Source organism: Pteropus alecto, unplaced genomic scaffold (genome assembly GCF_000325575.1).
Source record: "Pteropus alecto unplaced genomic scaffold, ASM32557v1 scaffold7, whole genome shotgun sequence".
Lineage (NCBI taxonomy): Eukaryota > Metazoa > Chordata > Mammalia > Chiroptera > Pteropodidae > Pteropus > Pteropus alecto.
The window spans coordinates 45,244,261-45,260,171 of NW_006494614.1; the positions used below are offsets into that span (position 1 = coordinate 45,244,261).

The 15,911-nt window shown below is 54.8% G+C and overlaps 1 protein-coding gene across 1 annotated transcript in view; it reads left to right on the top strand.

Annotated features, from left to right (window-relative positions):
- ARHGEF17 (Rho guanine nucleotide exchange factor 17) overlaps window positions 1-15,911 on the top strand; it is a 56,423-nt gene that overhangs the window by 660 nt on the left and 39,852 nt on the right. Inside the window, 2 exon segments of the mRNA XM_025042535.1 lie at window positions 1-215; window positions 217-2,893. The exon segment at window positions 1-215 is cut by the window's left edge and continues 177 nt beyond it. Coding sequence (XP_024898303.1) covers window positions 1-215; window positions 217-2,893 — 2,892 coding nt within the window.

Consider the following 15,911-nt stretch of genomic DNA (forward strand, 5'->3'; position numbering starts at 1 on the left):
CGCTTCGACGCGCCGCGTCGGGACGACGACTCCGCTGCGGCCCGGGACGGGGGCGTCTCCCCCGGAGCCGCGGAGGAAGCGGCCGAGGGCGCCGCGCGCGGGGCCTGGCCCAGCGTCACCGAGATGCGCAAGCTCTTCGGTGGCCCAGGCTCCAGGCGGCCCAGTGCCGACTCTGAGGCCTCGGGGACGCCCAGCCCGGAGGGTGCCGCGTGGATGAATGGCAAAGCCCTTTGTGAAGTTTCTGGCACCTGCATGCTCAATCAATGGCGAGGGGAGGAGGCGGCGGCAGCAGCAGCAGCAGCAACAACAGGAGCGGGCGCAGCGTCCGGCGGATGGTTTACATTCTTGGCATAGCTTCTCCCAACCGCAGGCCGGGGCCCGGGCCTCCTGCTCCTCCTCCTCCTCCATTGCCTCCTATCCTGTCAGCCGCAGCCGAGCTGCCAGCTCCAGCGAGGAGGAAGAGGAGGGCCCACCGCCTCAGCCTGGGGCGCAGAGTCCGGCCTACCACGGCGGCCTCTCCTCGGGCAGTGAAGAGGACCAGGACGGTGAGGGCGGTCACCGCTGGGGAGGGAGGCTGGGGCCCAGGCCTGGAAGCTTCCTCGTGGATAAGGACTGCAGGCCAGACAGTTATGGGTTAAATCTGGGCAGCATGGACTTGGCTGGGGGAGCCAGGAGCCCGGAGCCTCCAACATCTCCAAGAGCCCCTAGTGAGGAGGGACCCCGGGAATGGGGTACTGGCTCACCTCCCTGTGTACCAGGTCCCCAGGAGGGACTTCGGCCCTTGTCAGACACCGTGGGGGGAGCTTACCGCGTGGCAAAGGTGAGCTTTCCCGCCTATTTGGCCAGCCCATCAGGCTCCCGTGGAAGCAGCCGTTATTCCAGCACAGAGACCCTCAAGGATGAGGATCCTTGGGCCAGTCGGGGTTCTGGAGGCTGGGGTGTGTATCGCTCCCCTAGCTTTGGAGCTGGAGAAGGGCTCCTCCTAAGGCCCCAGGTTCGAACCCGCACCAAGGGACCTGTGGGCACCACGAGGGCATTGAGGGATGGAGGATCAGAGTTGGACAAGAGTGGGCAACGAAAATCCTTGTCAAATCCAGACATTGCCTCGGAAACACTGACGTTGCTTAGTTTCCTGCGTTCAGACCTTTCAGAGCTGAGGGTCCGAAAGCCTGGCGTGCGCCCTGGGGACCTTGAGAGTGGCCCCTTAGATGGCAGAGACTCACTATCAGCAGGTGGTCTGGTGGGGCAACTTGGGCCTGTGACCCCCTCAGCCCCAGCAGCACCTGGCACCCGCCCCACACTCAAGGACTTGACAGCCACCCTGCGAAGGGCAAAGTCCTTTACCTGCTCTGAGAAGCCCATGGCTCGCCGCCTACCCCGAACCAGTGCCCTGAAGCCCAGCTCCTCTGAGCTCCTGCTGGCAGGCCCAGGTGCCGAGGAGGACCCACTGCCCCTCGTTGTCCAGGATCAGTATGTGCAAGAGGCCCGTCAGGTTTTTGAGAAGATCCAGCGCATGGGTGCCCAGCAGGATGATGGAAGTGATGTCCCCACTGGAAGCCCTGACTGGGCAGGGGATATGACCCGAAGGCAACGATCCCAGGAGGAACTCTCTGGCCCTGAGTCCAGCCTGACAGATGAGGGCATTGGGGCAGACCCTGAGCCTCCTATTTCAGCCTTTTGCAACCTGGGTACTACAGGGGCGTGGCGACCCCTTAACTCATCCTCGGCCCAGACCAACCAATTCCCTGGGGCCGAAGATAGTCTGGGAGGGTGGTCCCTGGTGTCCCCTGATACCCCTCCCACACCAGGTGCCCTCCGCAGGAGACGAAAAGTCCCACCTTCAGGCCCTGGTGGGACTGAACTGAGCAATGGGGAGGCAGGTGAGGCCTACCGGTCTCTGAGTGACCCAATTCCACAGCGCCACCGGACTGCCACCTCTGAGGAGCCCTCTGGGTTCTCCGTAGATAGCAACCTCCTGGGCTCGCTGAGCCCCAAAATGGGGCTTCCAGCAGCCCCAACTGTGGATGAAGGCTTGACCAGCGGCCACAGTGACTGTTCTGTGGGTAGTGAAGAAAGCAAAGGATACCAGGAGGTCATTCAGAGCATTGTTCAGGGGCCTGGTGCCTTGGGGCGTGTGGTGGATGACAGGGTTGCTGGCAAAGCCCCCAAGAAGAAATCTCTGAGTGACCCCAGCCGTCGTGGAGAGCTGGCAGGGCCTGGATTCGAGGGCCCTGGAGGGGAGCCCATCCGAGAGGTCGAGCCCATGCTGCCTCCATCCAGCAGTGAGCCCATCCTTGCAGAGCAGCGGGCAGAAACAGAAGAGCCCATTCCTGCCAGGGGCCGGGCACAGTCTGAGAGGGCCCTACCTGAAGCCCTGCCTGCCTCCCCCAGTGCCCAACGTGATTTCCACCTTGACTCTAAACTAGCTGATGTTCTGTCCCCACGGCTCGTCCGCCGTGGTTCCAAGAAGCGCCCAGCCCGGAGCAGCCATCAGGAGCTACAGAGGGAGGAAGGCAATCAGGATCAGACTAACAGCCTGTCTCAGGCCCGATCCTCCTCCAAACATGTTCGTCATGCCAGTGTGCCTGCCACCTTCACGCCTATTGTGGTGCCTGAGCCACCGACTTCTGTTGGCCCCCCTGTGGCTGTGCCAGAGCCCATGGGCTTCCCTGCCAAAGCCCACCCCAAATTGCAGGCACCGTCACTCGAGGATGTCACTAAGCAGTACATGCTGACTCTCCACTCTGGTGAGGTGCCTGTGCCAGTGCCAGTGGATATGCCCTGCTTGACTCCAGTGGTTGTACCGCCCTCTACCGAGGCCAAGCCCCCCGAGACAGCCAGGGCTCCAGATGAGCCTGCCTCAGCAAGCAAGTGCTGCAGCAAGCCACAGGTGGTGAGTCTTTTGTGGGGGGGCCTTTGGGGTGGGGCTGAGGGAGGACTTTGGGCACTGACTTCCACAGGAGCCTTTTAAGAGTGCTCACTGGGCAGGTACCCAGGTCTGAAGGTGCTTATCTGGTCGTGGACGTGCCTAGGCAGTTTTAAGAGTATTGACACAGGGTACCACAGGGGTGTGGCGACCCCTTAACTCCTCTTCCTCGGCTCTATCTATTCAGGCCCCAGGGGCTTCAGGTTTCTGCTGATGCTAATGTCAAAGTTTCTTACCTGCTCCAAGGTGTTCTAGGAGATAATTATACAGGGTTCTAATCTCATCCTTTAGCTGTTTCTCAGGGACTGGTTTTAGAGATTACTATCTGGTTCTTTGTTTTAAATACACAAGGAGATGGGAGGGTGTTGGAACTTTCTGAAGGGCCTTGCCGCCCTATTGGCCAGAACTCTTGCATGATGTTTGGGCTTGGGGGCCCACAGTGGACATGAGTTTGCCCTTCCTCATGTGGCTTTCCTGTGGCAGATCAAAAAATGTGGGTCTGTCCCTGGGCAAATTGGAGAGGTACAAGGCAATGCTTTATAGAGTAGCACAGAGGGATCCATAAAATATATTGGTGGCCCTGGTCTTTTCTCTGTGATTCAGCCTCCCCATTGTAAAGTCAGGGGGGTTGTGGAAAAGGTGGTGCCTGTGTCTCCAGCTGGTGCTGTGCAAATTTGGCGGGGGGAGTGTGTGGGTTAGAGTTGGAGCACTCTTGGGTCCTGAGGTCTGCCAGAGCCTCTTCAGATTAGAATGGGGGCCTCTGGGGATGGGAGAGTCACAGAGGGGGCTACTGGAGCTCAGCAGACAGCAGCAGCCTTGTGAGGTTGGGAATAGTTCTGGCCCCTACAGTCAGGGTTGCCTCCGTGGGTCACGGTGGAGGCACTATCCCCCATGCTGCTGCTCACTTTCATCTCATCCCAACCCCTTCTTGCTGACTCTTGAGATGCTTCCTCCTTCCTCTGCCAGACCCCAGTCCCTGAAGACTCTCTTCCTACAGCCTCCACCTCTGCCTTCCGGCTTCAGCCATCCCTGGAGTTTTAGCTATAGGTTCAGATGGGTTCTAGGTGGCTTGATGCCCTGGTATCTGAGTTGGAAGCTAGATTCAAGGCTCTGGGTTCTGGGCCTAGTGCTGGGATGGCCCGTGTAATTTCAGTCATGGCCTGCACTGTGTTCCCTGACTGAGTGAGGAGCCTGGAAACCCTAAACCCTGGACTAATTTGGTCATTCCCGGTTCCCAGCCTCTCAAGCCCCCTTTGAATCCTCTCTCTTTGTTTTTCTCTCCTTGTCTCTAGTTCCCCATGGTCCTGGCTCTAGTGTCTCTCACAGAGACTGCAGAATCAGCAGGCAGGGAGTGGGCATAGGGGAGATTTAGGGCCTGTCTTTCCTCCTGAGAGCCTTGTAGGGCAGCTCAGGTGCCCCTAATCGCAGTGCCTGTTGTCTTTGGAACATGGAGGTGGGGGAGGGTGAAAGCAGGGGCAGCTCCTTCCAGGGGCCCCTTCCCAGCTGCCTTTCCCATATAATTATTTCCTCTGGGAGCCTTGAAGACTAAATTAGGGGGGAGGGCAGGGGTGAACCAAGGGACTCAGGAGACTGAGGAGGGGAGCCTGCTCCTAAGAAGAGGCATTGAGACTCAGTGAGGAGGTGGGAATTTTTGCAGAATTGGTTCCTGGTGTACTTCCTGTCACATTCTTCCCCTGTCTCTTTTGATCTTAGGGAGAAGCTTAGGGCCCCTCTGCCCCCTCAGGAGGCTATGTGGTGGGACACATCTGCCCATAACACAAGCTTCTCCATGCCTTCAACAGAGGCTCTCTGTGCCTCCAAGCCTTTGCCTATTCCAGTCCTCTCACCTTTCCAGGCACAACTTAGTGTCCCCTCTGACCCCTTAGGGGAGAGAACTAGTGAGTCTATGATAGAAGAGCAGGGTTTGAGCTTCAGATCCTTGTGTGGCCTAGGATCAGTCACATCCCTGCTCTTTGCCTCACCTTTCTCCTTCTGTAACGGGTGTAATGGTCACTGCCTAGCAGGCTCTTGTACAGTGAGTGGCTGGTGTGAGCACTCCCTCCCTGGGGGCTAGAGAGAGGGAAAAAAACAGGCTCCACTGTCCTAGCTGCTTCTAGTGACCAGCCCCAGCCTGTCCTCCCTGCCCCTACCGGTTTCTGAGCACAGGGCTGGGCACTTCCGGCCTCAGTGTAAACTGGTGGACTTAATTGACTCAAAAGAGATTCCCCGTCCCCTAATTCCCTACCCCATCATAAAGCTTGGAAGTTCTCTCATCTGCTAGCCTGCATCTCTCCTGCTGTCTGTCTCTTTTTTTCTGGCTCTAGGAAGATGGGGAGCAGCTGTCTACCCCCTCCTGCTGGCCTCCATGGTTGAGACAATGTTCCCTTGTTTCAGACTGGGGCTCTAGTCACGCTTCCTGGGCTGTGGGTGGAGATGGTGTGCTGTGGGCTCCAGAAAAAGAAGGGAAGAGAAGAGGCTGTCACACTTTTCTAATGGGGCAGAAACCAGTGTGATCGCAGCCAGGAGCAGCCCTGAAGTCACAGGGGGCCCAGGCTGCAGGGAGTCCTTCAAAATCAGGTCTCTCCAAGTTGAGTTCATATTTGCCCTCTGCGTGGTGTTGCCCATTTTTGGGAGCAGGGGGCCTCGGTACCATGCCTGGATCATTCATTCTCTGACCCACTCTGAAACATGGACAGTCATCTTGGGCCTTGGTTTTGCCATCCGTACAGTGGGAGGTTAGACTGCCTGGTCCTTAAGGCTCTATAGGAAGGACTCAGCCTGCAGGGTGGTCAAGGGAAATAGGAGTCGGGGTGTGGCTGGGAGAGAAAGGCAGTCTGTGCAACAGCTGTAAGGAACTAGGAGCCCAGGGAATAAGGAATAGCTCCTGGTGGCCGTGGGAGCCTCCCTGCCCCTCCCATGCCCCTTGGCATTTCCACTTAGGCCCACAGTAGCCTGGATGATCAGCACTCTTCACTCCAAGTCTTCCCCCACCTTGGCCTTAAAGTAGAGTCTTATGGTCCAACCTACTGCCCTCAGACACCTGACACCCATTTGACAGGTGTGACGACAACTGTCACCCAGAAACAGGAAGTGACTGGTGTCTTAGAACCAGATGGATCAACTCACAGAACTTTAGCATATTGGAATAGCGGTAGCAGTGGCTAACATTTTATTAAGTGCTGTCTGTATGCCAGACACTGAATGTTTTAGTCTTCAAATGTTAAAGCTGTGGGAATCTTACAATGCTGAATTCTTAGAATTGCAGACTGTTAGATTCCCACTGAATCCTAGAACATCAATGTCTTAGAGGTGAAAGGGCCCAAGGGGTCCCTGTTTTTCAGTGGGATTGGCCAGCTATCTGAGTACAGGGACAGAGTTGTGGGAGAGGGTGGGGGGAGGGCAGATGGGGGCATCACTTGCACACCCCTAACAGTCTGAATACCTTCATGGTGGTTATTTAATTCACCGGGCCTGGGATTGGAGTGGGAAGAACTTTGAAACTCAGAAAAGAGAGTGCTAAGTCTGAGGTCACATAGTAAGGTAGGGCAGAGCCAGGCCCAAGCACCAAAACCTGGTGTCGTCCCCACCCACCCCCACCCCTGGCCCCAGCAGACATGGCCCCAATCTCCCAGCATGCCCAGCTAGCTCCCTGCCTTGCTGAGGAAGGACTGGGCTGCAGCTCCTGTCACCTTTCTTCTCTCTGTCTCCCCTTGGCAGGGAACCCACAGGGATAGGGGTTCTCTCCTTTTTCTCCTTGGCTCTTTGCTATGATTTTTCCATGGAAACTGGTTCTTGGAGGGGAGGCAGTAAGGACATTTGGATTCTGAGTGGTACCAAATATCTATAATTAAATGTCTTGTCACCCAGCAGGAAGAGGGTGGGAAGGGGGAGGACAGGGACAAAGCTGTCCCTTTCCTCTATTTATTCCCTGTCCCCCCGTCTCCTTCTTAAGAATCCTGGACTAGTTGAGGGGGGTGTGTGGCCCAGGAATGGGTCCCCCCTAGCAGGGAAGAGTTGGGGGATGGACCAGAGTTGATTCTGACATTTTCCAGCCCCACATTTCTGGGACCAGCTGGGTTTGGGAGGCTGGGAGGCTGCTGCTAATCCTGTCCCCAGCCCACATCCCAGTGCAGGGACTTGCTCCTCCTGCTTTCCTTCCTTCTATCTGTGATCCCTCAGGCTATACACGCTGCCCCACAGTGGCAGGAGGAGGCACCCCCAGGCTGCCTGGGGAACCAAAACACTTAGAGCTTTCAGAATCTAGAAGCAGATTGAAGGGGTTGTCTGATGTTGAGGGACTGGCCCCAGGGCCAGTGGGGGAGGCTTCCTGGACACAGCTCTGCCTGGGGCTTGGCCTTGAAAACTGAAGAGAAGGAGGAGTTCTAGGAGGAGGGCACAGCATGAGCAGAGACTAGGAGATGGGAAAGAACATGGCGGATTGCGTGCAATTGGAGTTTGTTTTAGAGTCTTGGGTGACCCTTGATAAGGCAATATATTCATCTCTTTAACAAATACTGAGCCCCTAGACAAGTCAGGCTCTCTTATAGGTGCTGGGGATACAGCAGCCAACAAAACAAAGGCCTGACCTCATGGAGCTTTCAGGCTAGCAAGGAGACCTGTCTGTAAATGGATACATTATGTGTCAGAGAGGGACTGGAAGCAAAAAAAAAAAAAAGCCTGATAATGACTGTTTTAGATCTAGAGGTTTGAGAAAGCCTCTCTGAGGAGATGAGAATGGAGCAGGGCCTGGAGGAAATAAAGGAGCAAGGTAGATAACTATATGGGGGGAGGGTGTACTGAGCAGAGAACAGCAAGTGCAAAGGCCCTGAGGTAGAGGTGTGTTTGAGAAATTGTCAAGAGGACTGTGCGGATGGAGCAAAGTAGGAAATGAGGTCAGAGAGGTAAGGGAGGGTGGAAATGGGTTGGGATCAGCAAGGTAGATCTCATAGGCCAACAGGAGATCTTCAGCGTTTACATGTGGTAAGATGGGGCAGGCACTGTTGGCAGTTTCTGAGTAGAGCAGTGACCTTTCACAGGTCTTCTCTGGCTCCTCTCTGGGGGTAGATTGAAAGTCCAGCATGGAAGAAGGGAGGCCCATCAGGAGGCCACTGGAATAAAATAATGTGGGCAGGAGCTGATGGTGGCTTGGGCCGGGGCAGAGGCGGTTGAGTGGTGGGTTTGTGCTGCAACCCGGAGGGCTTTGCAAGGGCCTGGACTCTAGCATTCAGGATGAACATGTAGCTACTGCAGCTCCCATGTCTGGGCAGTGTGTGTGGGCAGGGGGTAGCTGAGGATGGGGGGGAGGGAGAAGATCAACAAAGCCCCCAGGGAAGACTGGGGCTGTAGGCTGCACTGGCTGCCCCCTGAAGACCCACGATGGCTTGGCTTCAAGGCTGGGAGGGTAGAGCTGCCCCACTGAAGATGGTGACAGTGCCATAGCCCATTGGTGTCTCCTCTGTAGGCACCGTGACATCCATTAGCTCCAGCTTGCATGTCCCCTAGGACAGAGCTCACAGTACCCCAGGTAGCCTTGTCTCTCCCTTCTGGTTTTCCAGCTAGGTGGGCATTGCCATGGCCCCAATATACGGGTGAAGAAGCAGGTCCAGAGGGGGCAGAGGTTGCACAAGGCCCCTTGGCTCAAATATGGGATTTGGCCCCAGGTGTCCTGACACCCAGACCGTACATCGGCCCCACAGAGTTCCTACTGAGCAGAGTTGGCAAGGATGGGGTGGTAGGGTGGGGGAAGAGGGAGCCCATGTTTCCCAGAAAGGCTCGCAGCCCTGGCGTACTTACTGGGAATTGTGCCCAGGCAGCCTGGCGCCTTGCTGGCAGGCCCCGAAACAGGGGCCTTGGGTCCCCTGGGAAGTAGGAGTTTATTGGAGCCGATGTTCCCCGATGGGAGTCACCACCGTCCACTTCCACTCTCAGGCCTCTGTGGCATTCCAGGGGTGGACAGAGGCAGAGGAAGACTGCCAGGCTGCCGGGACCTGAGCAGTGGTGAGCTCCAGCCCATGATATGCAGGGGCCTAGGGCCCAAGCCAGGGTATCTGAGCCCCGAGAGGGGTGTCCACAGCTCCCCTCCAGTAGCTGTAGGGTTACTGGGGATGACCTGGTGTAGCACAGGGAGGTCTGCAGTAGGGTCAGGAGACCTCGATTCCAGCCTTAGCCTCTCTACTTTCCTGCTGTGTAGCCTTAAATAAGTCCCTTCCCCTCTCAGATCTCAGAGTCCATGCTCTTAGGCACCAGGATAAAATCTCCCAGAGCTGCTTGGAGAGGCAGCAGCTCTCCTGAGTAAAATTCTGACTTGTAGACTGAACTGCTGGCAGGTGGGGACTCAGCCCCATTAGGCCATTGAGAGTGAGGCTTAGAGTGGGGCCGGGACTCACCCAGGTCTGGCTCCCAGGGCCCTTTCCCCTACCACTAGCTGCTGCTCCACCCCGACACACGCACAGACGCCCGGGGCCTCTCCCCACACTTGTGGCAGACTATGGGGCTCACTCTGGGACTTGTCCCCAGAAGTGGTGTGATGCTGCTGTTGCCAGTATGCTAAAACTTCCTCTGGGGCTTGAGGAAATCACAGGGCTCTGAGACTCTCCCTGGACAGAGGGAGAGAGAGAGAGAGAAAGAGGGAGAGGGCAGGGGTGGCGGGGGGGGGCGGAGAGAAAGAGAGAGAGAGAGAGAGAGAACCTGAGGTGGAAGGGACCCGAGCTGATTCCACAGTTTAGGCTGGCAGATGGGTGGTATATTTGTTTCCTATTGTTGCTATAGCAAATTACTATAATTTTAGTAACTTAAAACAATACAAATGTTATCTTACAGTTCTGGAGGTCAGAAATGGGTTTCCCTAGGCTAAAATTAAGGTGTTAATAGGATGGCATTCCTTCAGGAAGCTTTAGGGGAAAACCAGTTCCCTTGTCTTATCTGGCTTCTGGTGGCTGCTAGAACTTCTTGGTTCTTGTCCCCTTCCTCCATCTTCAAAGCCAGCAACATAGCATGTTCAAATCTCACCAAACCTCCTGCCTCCTTCTTGTAAGAATCCTTATGATTACTTTGGGCCCACTTGGATCATCCAGGATAATCTTTCCATCTCAAAAATCCTTAGTCACATCTGCAAAGTCCCTTTTGCCATGTAAGCTAACATACACAGGTTCTGGAGATTAGGATGTGGACATCTTTGGGGGCCATTATTCTGACTACCACAGGTAGGCAGAGGGGCCAGGCTGTCAGCTCCTGCAATCCAGCATCTCTGGTAGGTGCTGGTCATAGGGCTGAGCCTGAAAATTCCAGCCTATTGCATTTATCTTGCATTCATTTCTTTCCGTGTTCATTGGTCATTCATCATTCATTCAGCAGTCAATTCTTGAGCCCTTTGATTGGGCACCGGGGACACACAGGAAAAGCTTGGACATCATCCCTGCTTGCCAGGAGCTTTCAATGAGGGTCCTAGTCCTCTGAAGTGGGTAGGGTCCAGATGGTGGCTGAGCCCTGGCCTGGTGGGAAAAGGACAGAATAGCCAGTGGGTCTCTTGTGGAAAGGCTTTGTTTCTAGGGGTAGCTGGCCCTGGGTTTGCTGACTAAAAATTAGGATGAAGCAGCTCCCAAGAAGAGCAATTGGCAATAGAGTTTAGAGCCAAAGCAAAGCGGGAAGGTGGGGGTCGGGGGAGGGGGTGGCAGCAATGTCTCTGCTGGCTATTTCAGGTGGACCTCAGGGGCAGATGGAGAGGAGCCCCCTGGTCCCCTGTCTGGGAGCCAGGGTATTTAAGTTCTCAATGGGGTATCCATGACCCCCCTCCAGAAGCTGTGGGGGTTTTCCAGAATTGGTGACCCTGGTGCTGTTGGATCAGAGGACCTATTAGGTCCCTTCATGTCTAGGAGGTGTCACGTGGAGGGTGCCACATAGAGGTTAAGGAGAACGGCAGAAATCCCTTCTCTCCCCAGGCTGGCTTCAGGACTCAAGGCAAGCATTTACGGACTCCTCTGAGTCCATAAAATGGGTGCATTAGCCCCTTACTTCACCAAGGGTTATTATTAAAATTAAATGAAATAATGCCAAGAGGGCTTGGCACATAGTAAGTGTTCAAGAAATGTTAGTTCCTTCCCTTATGACTGAGATGCTAAGATGTGAAGATTCTAACATTCTGGGAGACATTGACTCCAAGATGCTTGGATTCTTGGCATCTCTTTCCAACCCTGAAGCAGAGGACAAAGCTGTGGACAGGAGGGTAGGTAGAGTCCTGGCTATACCTGGGTAAGATTGGTGGCCTAGCATCCTGGGCCTTTGGAGATGGGCAGAGAGAGAGGGACTGTGCAATTAATTGGGTGGATCCAGGTGCCCACTGCACTTGCTCCTCTCTCTAGCTCCTCCCTCCTTTTGTTACCACCAGCCCCAACCTGGGAGGTGCAGCAGAGGTGAAGCCCTTTCTGGGTCAGAGCTCCAGACCCATTGGAACCAGACCATGAAGCAGGGCTCAGTCTCCTCCAAGGAAGGGAGTCTGAAGTTCTGTGTACCTAGTGGACTTTGGGGGCAGACTTGACTCTGACTCATTCACTCAGTGATACCTAACAAGTCATTGCACCTCAGTTCTTAACCTCAGTTTCCTGCTCGGTAACATGGGGATACTAAGAGTGATTGTGAGGGTCAAAGAAATAATGCTTGTGCAGTCCCCAGCCCATGACCCCAGGTCTAGAAGCTCTCAGAAATGTGGCCACTTTAAAGTGTATGCTTTTGAGATTGCCAGTTCAGAATGTAGACTCTCATGGTTTCAAGATGGATTTTCAGTTTTGTTTTTTTGTTTTTTTTCCAGGAGTATACCTCTTAGCTTGATGTTGATCATGCACTTGAGATCTTTAGTTTTTGATTTGGAGATTCTGGGCCCGGGGAGAGGCAAGGTAGGGGGGACTGTGATGAGGGGGCCGAGCTGAAGGAGCAAGTGCCAGGTTGGTGTCTGTTTCCTGTTTATTGGTTCCCAAGGGGTGAGCAGGCCCTGCTCCCAAGCAGCATGGAGCAGGAGGAAGGGAGGCCCGGGGTCCTGGCTGCCAGCCAGCCCCATAGCCTCGCCTCCTGGGACTGCTGAGACCCCTCCCCCCAACCCCCTTGAACAAACATCCAGTCCTTTCCCAGGACGGGGCACTAGAGGTCGAGGAGCAGATGTGGAAGGGAAGGGGCGGAAGCGCGAGAAGGGACCCACCTCCCCCCAAAAATCCTACTGACTCCATCTTTCAAAAATCCTAGCTGCCTATATCACTGAGATCTCACTCCTGGTTCCTCTCTGTTCTCCCTCTCCTGTTTCCCTGTGGTGGAGCCTGGGGGTGAGATATCCAACCTCTTGGCAGGATAGGGAACAGGGGAGAGGGCAGAGCCTTGAGTGACAAAATAGTCTACCTTGAAAGACCCTTATAAACAGGCTGTGTCTTCTAACCACCCCTCACCTTGCATTATTCGGAGAGGCAACTGAGGCCCAGTAAGGGGAGGGGTCTTGCCCAAGGCCACACAGTAGTAGACCAGGCCTAACATTCTGCCCTGAGCACCTCCCTGCTGTTGCTCCAGGTCCACACTTGGACTGGGGGTTTAAGGGGCCACTGGGAGTTCTTGAGAGGGGAGGTGACATGGGTCACATGACATTTGAGGGAATTAGGCAGAGCCAGACAGGAAAGAAGAGCCTCAATGTATGTCTGAGGCCTAGAGAGTAGGGAGGTCTCTAACCAGAGCACACAGAAAGAGGCTCTGTGTGTAGGAGCCAGGTTGAAGACCTCGAATGCCAAGTTAAGTGGCCGGGGCTTTGTCCTGTGGGCAGTGGGAAGCCATGGAAAGTTAGCAACTGAGGAAGAGCAATGCCAGATGGGCACATTAGAAAGCATCCTCTGGTTGTGGGTGGTGATTGGAGGGGCCAGGGAGCTGAGAAACCTGAGCTGAGGGGAACAGGTGATGTGAGGATGGAGAGAAAAAGACTTACTAGAGAGATCATTCGGAGGTAAAATCTGATGGTTTAAACTGAGGCTCAGGGGCTCTATCAGGAACTGGGGATGGGGGAGTGGGGCCCACCTACCTTATTTGAGTTAGAGAATGAGACATTGGGACAGGATGCAGGGTCGTCTGAGTCATCCCCGTGCCTCAAGGCAGAACTTTCCTCGGCATCTCTGGAAGGGTGAGGGAGCTCTGAGCCAGCTCAGGTCCCTGCCTCTGTGCCCTATGTACTTCTTGTCTAACTTCAGTCCCTCCTGCTCCAGTGGAAGTGCCCTGCTTCTCAGTGGGGTCACCAGAGAACAGTAGAGCTCCAGGCTACAGCCCTAATCCAGCCCTTCTGGGAGCAGCCTGGGTAGGGGGCAAGTAGGGGAGAGAAGGAGCAGGCCTGTGCTGCCTTGCTGATGTCAACGTAAGAAACACTCAAACCTTAGAGAAGTTTTATAAGAGTTTTCTTGAGCCAAACTGAGAACATATCCCAGGGTGTAAGATCTCAAATGCTCCAGAGAATAAGTTTTGCAGTTTCTTTTACCCATTCGAAATGAAGGAGAGAGACCGTAAAGAAGATTACATGCAGGTGGGAGAAAGCAAGGCAGGGATTGGATTACAGGACCGTCAACAAGATTATGTGCTCTCTTGAGAGTTAATGCCTCCTTTGAGGGGTATTACTTCTGGCATTTCAAAGGTGTGTTAACCTAGATGCATAAGAACAATGGACAGGGCTGGATTAAAAATCTTTCACTGAACAAGTTGTAGGCCTGGGGCATAACTACCTGCCTGCCCAGTTGGGAGTTTATGATCAGATCTCCCTGTGAGGTTACTTTCTGTAGAACCTCTCTTTAGTCCACACTGGCTATGACCCAAGACAAGTTGCTTGGCCTCAGTCTCCCCATCTGGGAGGCGGGAGTCTCAGATCTGGCAGAGCCCAGGAGAGCTCTGGACTACCCACACAGGCTCTCTGGAGCTGGGGTTAGAGTAACTGGTAGGTGGACAGGCAGGCAGTCTTGCTAGCAGTGGGTCCTATATTTCAAGACAAAGTCTCATGATATTTGTACCTTAGACCCTAAGATAAGTGCTGTTCTGTAGCCCTGCAGGCCTGGAGGCCTTCCTGGAGGAGAATAGGGCAGGGGCTGTAGCGAGAATAGTAACTCATATTTGGAGCCTGATCTGAGCCTCAGTTTCCTCATGAGATGCCTAAGTCCCCTTCTAACTCCTGGCTGCTCCTGAGCCCTCCTTTCTCCTCCAGACTGGACTAGAGCTTCCAGGCTTCTCCCCAAGGCCAGCGGGGGCGTAGCCTGGGGAGGGTGAGGAATTTCCGAGGGAACAGCTAAATTCAGTTCCCACTAAAAATAGCCCTGGGCCTTGCCCCAAGGCTGGAGGAGGAGGAGGAGGAGAAGGAGAGTGGGGTGATCAGTTTATCTGCCTGCCCCACCTCTTCACCTGGACTCAGGGCCTGGGCTGTGAGGGCCTCCTCTACTTCTTTCTTCTATGCACACCAGGCTTCCCCCTCACTGGGGGCTCCTTGCTTTTTTTTCCTTCCCTCCTCTGTTGTGTACCCTGCCCTCTTCCCTTGTTCTTGCTCCCTCTGTCTCTTGTCTCCTCTGATCTTCTCTATCTTTCGGCCTCCAACAGAGCCAGACAGAGGCCCCTGGTCAGGACTAGGCCTTCAGAAGAGGGCCCTGCATAGGGCAGTGTCCCCTCAGCATCCCAGGCCGGGCGTCAGGAACCCTCCCCTGCCCCAGGACTCACAGCTATTGCAACCACTGTCTGCTTGGGGGTGGACAGACCTCAAGGCTCTGGGTGGGGCAATGTAGGTAGGGCCCATTCACCCTATAACCTAATGCTTGGTTCTGGGCTGGTGGCCCCACCTATGCCAAGCCCTCCTGTTCCTGGCACATGGTAGGACATCAAAACATATTTATTAAAAAAAAGAAAAATTATTAAATAAATAATGTGGAGGGGGTAGAGAAGGCAGGTAGAGAGCTGGGCTCTGCCCACGGGGAGTTCTCAGGCTACTCTGAGTTCTTCCTACCGCCATGCCCAGCCTTGTGTGGGCTCTGCCCTGGGGACCAGAGGCCTGAGCACTCAGACAGGTGGGACCTGGCAGATGGGTAAAGGCTACTGTCTCAAGCCAGTACCACTTAGGGGTAGGAACTAGATGCTAAGACCCAGAGAGGGTACGTAGTTGCTTAACTTGGATCACAGATCTCAGGAGAGAGGTGGTATTGGAACCGAGGCTGGCCTCACTACAAGGCTGCAGGAGTGAATCTTGTTTAAAGCAGAGCAATCAGGAAGGAAAGTAGGTCTAGTCCACAGTACCTAACTGAATGTGGTATGGTCAGGGGGTAGAATCACAGTACTGGTAGCAAAGTCCTTCCTGTGTGCCAGGCACTGGTCTGATCACTTTCCATTTAATTGTCACATCACCCTATGGGGAGGTGCTGACATCCCTGTATCACAGATGAGAAACTAAGGCACAGCATGGGGAAATAGTTTGCATAGGTTAGGAAAGCTAACCAAGTAGCAGAATTCAAGTTCAGACCCAGACAGTCTGGTCCCCAAATCCTTGCACATTACCCAGGCTCCTGGCTTTTAGGACCACCTGATGGGAGCAGGGGGCGGGGAGGGCGAAAGGGGATGCCATCCCCAGGGTGGGCACGAGGAAAGAGAGTGGCTTTTGCTTTGGACATGGGGAGCCAACTGGATTCACAGTCTGTAGTCCTAGCCCAGGAACTAGCACATAGTTGCTCAGTAAATACTAGTTGAATGAGCCACTTGACTATGAGGGGCCCTTGGAGAGTGAGAGAAGGTGATGGGTAGGCCGAGGGAATGAGTGTTTCCTCCCCTCATGGGCCCAGGGCCCTTTCTCTTGGTGCTGGAGAGCAGCTGAGGTGGGTGCTGGGCTCCCGGCTTGTGGAGAAGGCTCTGGTCCAGGAGATTGGAAGGGTGCTGAGATCAGCCACAGGCTGGGGAAGGAGAGGTGGGGGGAGCAGGCCCGGCGGCGCTGGCACAGCCCTGCCTGCCT